Source organism: Pristiophorus japonicus, unplaced genomic scaffold (assembly GCF_044704955.1).
Source record: "Pristiophorus japonicus isolate sPriJap1 unplaced genomic scaffold, sPriJap1.hap1 HAP1_SCAFFOLD_426, whole genome shotgun sequence".
Taxonomy (NCBI): domain Eukaryota; kingdom Metazoa; phylum Chordata; class Chondrichthyes; family Pristiophoridae; genus Pristiophorus; species Pristiophorus japonicus.
In genome coordinates, this window is record NW_027254157.1 from 27531 (window position 1) to 33750 (window position 6220).

A 6220-nucleotide genomic window follows, 5' to 3' on the forward strand; every position below is an offset into this window, starting at 1 on the left:
CACTCCTTTTACCCGGGTCCTGCCGTGGTCACCATGAGATGTAAGCGGTTTTAATACTAGCCCAATTGCTAGACCGACGGTTCGAATTGCCCCCACCTTACGAAAATTCTATACCCCGGGATTTTTATTCAGAGTGTAAATAGAATAAGTCACGGACAGGAATGTTTCGGAAAAATCGTATTTACTTTATTTGGTCTAACATACACTGGCCAAAACATGCATTACTAAACAAAACCACTGTCTCTGTGGAGAATAAAATCCAGGTTACAAACAACACACATACAATATAGGAATGAGACCTAGTAACATGCAGTAATTCCCTCGCGGATTCTAACTCCACCCCTACCAACGAATTACTCAGTCGAAGCTCACGCCCCAGAATAGCCCTGAAAAGCTTCACTTCTGAGAAAACCCTGAGCCCTTAGTCTCACTTGCCTGGGATATCTGGCTACTGGCTTGGGACACTAGCGACCATGCTCACCACCACACGCAGCCGGTTTCGATCGCTCTTCTGCGGAACTGCGGCTTCCTCTGTGGTGGAGTGAGAGTGAGAGGGAGAGAGAGCTCTCTCTAGATACAAGCTGCAAGCTGCCAGCTACAAGCTTCACTGCAAGCTTCACTACAAGCTCCAAGCTCCAAGCTAAAAATAAAGTGGAAAGACCCTGTTTTTATGGGAGTCTTGCTACCTACTATCTTTCCCGCCAATCTTTAAAACCCCTTTGTTTCTAAGCACGGGTACTTAGTCAGTGATGGGCCATCCAACCCATGTGTATTGGGCTGATGGCTCTTAATCTGGGCATTTCTCTCAGTCTTTGTGTTGGGAAAGACCTGGCTCCTCTTTGACTGTCCAGGCTAGTGGGTTCATTGTTCTGCTTTCCTTCTGAGATGGAGGTGACAAGTGCTTTTGCATATTCGAGAGGCTTTGTCAGTGGCCCCCCTTCCTGGCCAACAGCTCTTTTGTCAATATTCATGGCTCCCTTCCTTTAGCTGGGACTGGTGGGCAAACCTGTACTGGATGACTGACGGTTCGTTTGTCACAGCTAACTGCCGTGAGGTCTCTGGAGTATTAAAACCCCCCAGCTTTCTCACGTATCACGCAGGGTGACCCCATCACAGGGACAATACCCTCAGAAAAACCCACAAAGTCCACAAAATATTTTCGACTGAGTCCAATCTTTAAACAGAGATTTTGCGATCTCTTCAAGCCAGGAACCAGGGACCCAGGGAGCCAGGGAGCCAGGAACCCAAGGAGCCAGGGACCCAGGGAGCCAGGGAGCCAGGGAGCCAGGAATCCAAGGAGCCAGGTACCCAGGGAGCCAGGGAGCCAGGGAGCCAGGAACCCAAGGAGCCAGGGAGCCAGGGAGCCAGGGAGCCAGGGACCCAGGGAGCCAGGGACTAAGGAGCCAGGGAGCCAGGGAGCCAGGGAGCCAGGGACCCAAGGAGCCAGGGAGCCAGGGAGCCAGGGACCCAAGGAGCCAGGGACCCAAGGAGCCAGGGAGCCAGGGAGCCAGGGACCAGGGACCAAGGAGCCAAGGAGCCAAGGAGCCAGGGAGCCAGGGATCCAGGGAGCCAGGAACCGAAGGAGCCAGGGAGCCAGGGACCCAAGGAGCCAGGGAGCCAGGAAGCCAGGGAGCCAGGGAGCCAGGGACCAAGGAGCCAGGGAGCCAGGGAGCCAGGGAGCCAAGGAGCCAGGGACCCAAGGAGCCAGGGAGCCAGGGACCCAAGGAGCCAGGGAGCCAGAGACCCAAGGAGCCAGGGAGCCAGGAAGGCAGGGAGCCAGGGAGCCAGGGAGCCAGGAAGCCAGGGAGCCAGGGACCCAAGGAGCCAGGGAGCCAGGGAGCCAGGGAGCCAGGGACCCAAGGAGCCAGGGAGCCAGGGAGCCAGGAAGCCAGGGAGCCAGGGAGCCAGGGACCAAGGAGCCAGGGAGCCAGGCACCAAGGAGCCAGGGACCCAAGGAGCCAGGGAGCCAGGAAGCCAGGGAGCCAGGAAGCCAGGGAGCCAGGAAGCCAGAGAGCCAGGGAACCAGGAAGCCAGGGACCCAAGGAGCCAGGGACCCAAGGAGCCAGGGACCCAAGGAGCCAGGGAGCCAGGGAGCCAGTGAATGTCATGGGATCCACTCACGCCTACATTTAAATGGGACATGAACACTGCCATTTGTGACTGTGTCATGGGGCAGCAGACTGGCCTCACTATGTCTGTATATCGATCTATCCTTGGCCCCCTCCTAGTTTTCATCGACATGTTGCCCCTTGGCGACATCATCTGAAAACACAGCCTTAGTTTCCACATGTACGCTGACCTCACTACCACTTCTCTCGACCCTTCCACTGTCTATAAATTGTCAGGTTGCTTGGTTGACTGAATGAGCAGAAATTTCCTCCAACTAAATATTGGGAAAACCAAAGGCATTGTCTTCGGTACCCGGCACAAACTCTGTTCCCTGGTCACCAACTCCATCTCCCTCCCTGGCAACTGTCTGAGGCTCAATCAGGCTGTTCGCAACCTTCTGAGCTAGTGTGATATTTCACTCCAAGCTGAGCTTTCGATCACATATCGGCACCAGCACTAAGACCGCCTATTTCCATCTCCATAACATCGCCTGACTTTGCCCCTGCCTCAGCTCATTTGCTGCTGAAGCCCTCATCCGTGCCTTTGTTACCTCCAAACTTGACTATTCCAACGCACTCCTGGCTGGCCTCCCACATTCTACCCTATGTAAACTAGAGGTGATCCAAAATTCTGCAGCCCATGTCCTAGCTCGCACCAAGTCCCGCTCACCTATCACCCCTGTGCTTGCTGACCAACATTGGCTCCAGGTTAAACAGCACCTTGATTTTAAAATTTTCATCCTTGTTTAAAAATCCCTCCATGGCCTCGCCCCTCCCTATCTCTGTAATCTCCTCCAGCCCCACAACCCCCCGAGATATTTGCACTCCTCCAATGCTGACCCATTACGCATCCCCGATTTTAATCATATAATATGGAGCTCCTCCTAGTGGAACTACTGCTCCTCCTAGTGGACTACGGTGGTAATGCAACTGTGGTTCGGGTGGGAGGCAATGGGCGGGGGAGTGGGGCAGAGCTTGACAGACACATGCGGAGAAAAACGCAGTGCAAATAGTTACTCCCATATAATAAAAGGATCATGTGACAAGGTCACATGACGAGTTCCTGTAGAGCCATCTTGTGCATGTGTATGCTTGTGATGTCATGAAGAATATATCACAAGTCACTCCACCATTGGTGACCATGCCTTCAGCTGACAAGACCCGAAGCTCTAGAATTCTCTTCCTAAACTTCTCCACCTCTCTACTTTTCTCTCCTCCGATAAGATGCTCTTAAAACCTACCTCTTTGACCAAGCTTTTAGTCATCTGCCTTAATATTTGCTTTCATGTTTCGGTGTCAAAGTCTGTTTGATAACACTCTTACAAACCAACTTGGCACATTTTACTACATAAAGACGCAAATTAATATAAGTTGTTGTTTTATCACAGACCCCGGGGGAGAGCAGACCAGGCCCACTGTGTATCACAGACCCCGGGGGGAGAGCAGACCGGGCCCACTGTGTATCACAGACCCTTGGGGGAGAGCAGACTGGGCCCACTGTGTATCACAGACCCCGGGGGGAGAGCAGACCGGGCCACTGTGTATCACAGACCCCGGGGGGAGAGCAGACTGGGCCCACTGTGTATCACAGACCCCAGGGAGAGCAGACCAGGCCCACTGTGTATCACAGACCCCAGGGGGCAGGGGGAGAGCAGACCGGGCCCACTGTGTATCACAGACCCCGGGGGGAGAGCAGACCGGGCCCACTGTGTATCACAGACCCCGGGGGGAGAGCAGACTGGGGCCCACTGTGTATCACAGACCCTGGGGGGAGAGCAGACCCCCCCCCCCCGCTCACTGTGTATCACAGACCCCGGGGAGAGCAGACTGGGCCCACTGTATATCACAGACCCTGGGGGGAGAGCAGACTGGGCCCACTGTGTATCACAGACCCCGGGGAGAGCAGACCGGGCCCACTGTGTATCACAGACCCCGGGGGGAGAGCAGACTGGGCCCACTGTGTATCACAGACCCCGGGGAGAGCAGACCAGGCCCACTGTGTATCACAAATCCTGGGGAGAGCAGACCCACTGTGTCTATATCACAGGGTGAGCTGCTTGGTGAAAATATAAGATAGGATTCAGTTCTGATGCTGGAAAATCTTCAGTTCTTATTGTTTAATGCATTTGACAATTCTATTAAAGGGATATTTCATCACATTCTTTAACTGCTCTCTGAACTTAGTCTGGGTCACAGCATAAATACAAGTGTTGGTGCAGCAACTCAGGAGTTGCAGCATGAAGCCCAGCTCTTGTACACAGAGAGGTAGAGATACAGCATTAAATCCAATGTACCACAGTCGGTTGCATATAGAATACACCATATACGTTGACCATAACAGGATGAAATTCCCCGAGATAACAAACAATAAAATGACAGATTTCCTGCGGCTCTCCATCTCAGGGTCTCTGGGACCCCCCCCATGGCTGGGACCCCGGAGTCTCCTGCGAGCTCTGCTGGCCACTAAAATGTGTCTGACGGTGAGAGCATTGAGCAGCAGGATGAGAACAAATGGGACAAAAGGGGTGAGAATATAATGAAGGAGTTCGATTATTGCCCAGACTCTTGAACCAACAACACCATCTCGTCTATAACAAAACCAGGGATCGTTGTAGAGGTAATATTTACCCGTTAACATAAAATACCAGAAAATATCCTTTAAACAGCTCAGCACAGTCACTGTTCCCAGAACCACAGCCGCTGTTCTCTCGGTGCAATATTTGGTTTTCAGCTTCTGGCAACAAATGGCCACAAATCGATCGAAGGTGAAAGTGACGGTGAACCAGACAGAGCAGTCTGTGGCTGCATACAGCAGGACGGCGTGGATATTACACACAGGAATGGACATCACGAAATGGAAGTGACTCGAAAAACGAACTGGAATTTGCCTCAATATCAGGTCGAGGATAACGACCTGTAGATCCGCTGCTGCCATGGCCACCAGGTAACGAGTGACACATTTGGAGAGACCGCACTTTCCCCGAGTCAGGATCACAATCGTCAGTAGGTTAACTGTAAGGCAAGGACATAACAGGAATGTTATACATCATGCTGGGACCCAGTGTAAATATTAGTACCATCTCTGGAAAACCTGTAAACATTAGGACATTCTCTAGATCATCTGTTAATAACTTCAAATGTATTCATTCATGGGATATGGGCATCTCTAGCAAGGCCAGTGTTTATTGCCCATCCTTACTCATCGTTGGGAAGGTTGTGGTGGGTCTTCTACTTGAACCGTTGCAGTCCATGTGCTGAAGGAACTCTCAGTGTTGTTCAGGAGGGAATTCCAGGATTTTGACCCAGGGACGATGAAAGGAAGGCGATATTGTGGTGTATCTGTAAAGCATGCACTCCCGTGTTCCGCCACCAGGGAGCTCATCCCCTGAAGTCCCAAGGGATCACAGCATCCCTTGGGAGCTCTGTATTTGACCCAGCCCCGAAGGCCTGTTCCTCACTCTGGAGTGTCTTATTAAAGACTGAGGTCTCTGTTACTTTAACCTCCCTGTGTGCAGCCTCATCTGTGTTAGGAACACAATAACTGGCGACGAGAATATGAATCCAGTGCAAAGATGCAGCAAACTGTGGGCATCCTGGAGAAGATCTCGGAGGGTGAGGACTGGGAAGCCTATGTCGAATGGCTAGACCAATACTTTGTAGCCAACGAGCTGGACGTAGAAGGAAACGCTGCAAAAAGGAGAGCGGTCCTCCTCACAGTCTGCGGGGCACCGACCTACAGCCTCATGAAGAATCTTCTGGCTCTGGTGAAACCCACAGATAAGTCATATGAGGAGCTGTGTACACTGGTTTGGAAGCATCTTAACCCGAGGGAGAGCATGCTGATGGTGAGGTATCGGTTCTACACGTGCCAGCGATCTGAAGGTCAGGAAGTGGCGAGCTACGTCGCCGAGCTAAGGCGACTTGCAGGACAATGTGAGTTTGATGGCTACCTGGAGCAAATGCTCAGAGACTTTTTTGTACTGGGCATTGGCCACGAGACCATCCTATGAAAACTTTTGACTGTAGAGACACCGACCCTCAGTAAGGCCATTGCGATAGCACAGGCGTTTATGTCCACCAGTGATAACACCAAATAAATCTCTCAGCACACA

At 52.2% G+C, this 6220-nt stretch overlaps 1 protein-coding gene across 1 annotated transcript; it reads right to left on the reverse strand.

The window, feature by feature from the left end:
- Window positions 1–4218: 4218 nt before the first annotated feature.
- Window positions 4219–5121, reverse strand: LOC139251245 (probable G-protein coupled receptor 139). Its single transcript, XM_070873216.1, has one exon. It carries the CDS (start codon window positions 5041–5043, stop codon window positions 4219–4221), a length of 825 nt encoding a protein of 274 aa, XP_070729317.1. The 5' UTR covers window positions 5044–5121.
- Between the last annotated feature and the right edge of the window lie 1099 nt (window positions 5122–6220).

Bases quoted from the DNA above. Each gene is read 5' to 3' on its own strand.
- LOC139251245 (XM_070873216.1), bottom strand. From the start codon at position 5,043: ATGGCAGCAGCGGATCTACAGGTCGTTATCCTCGACCTGATATTGAGG.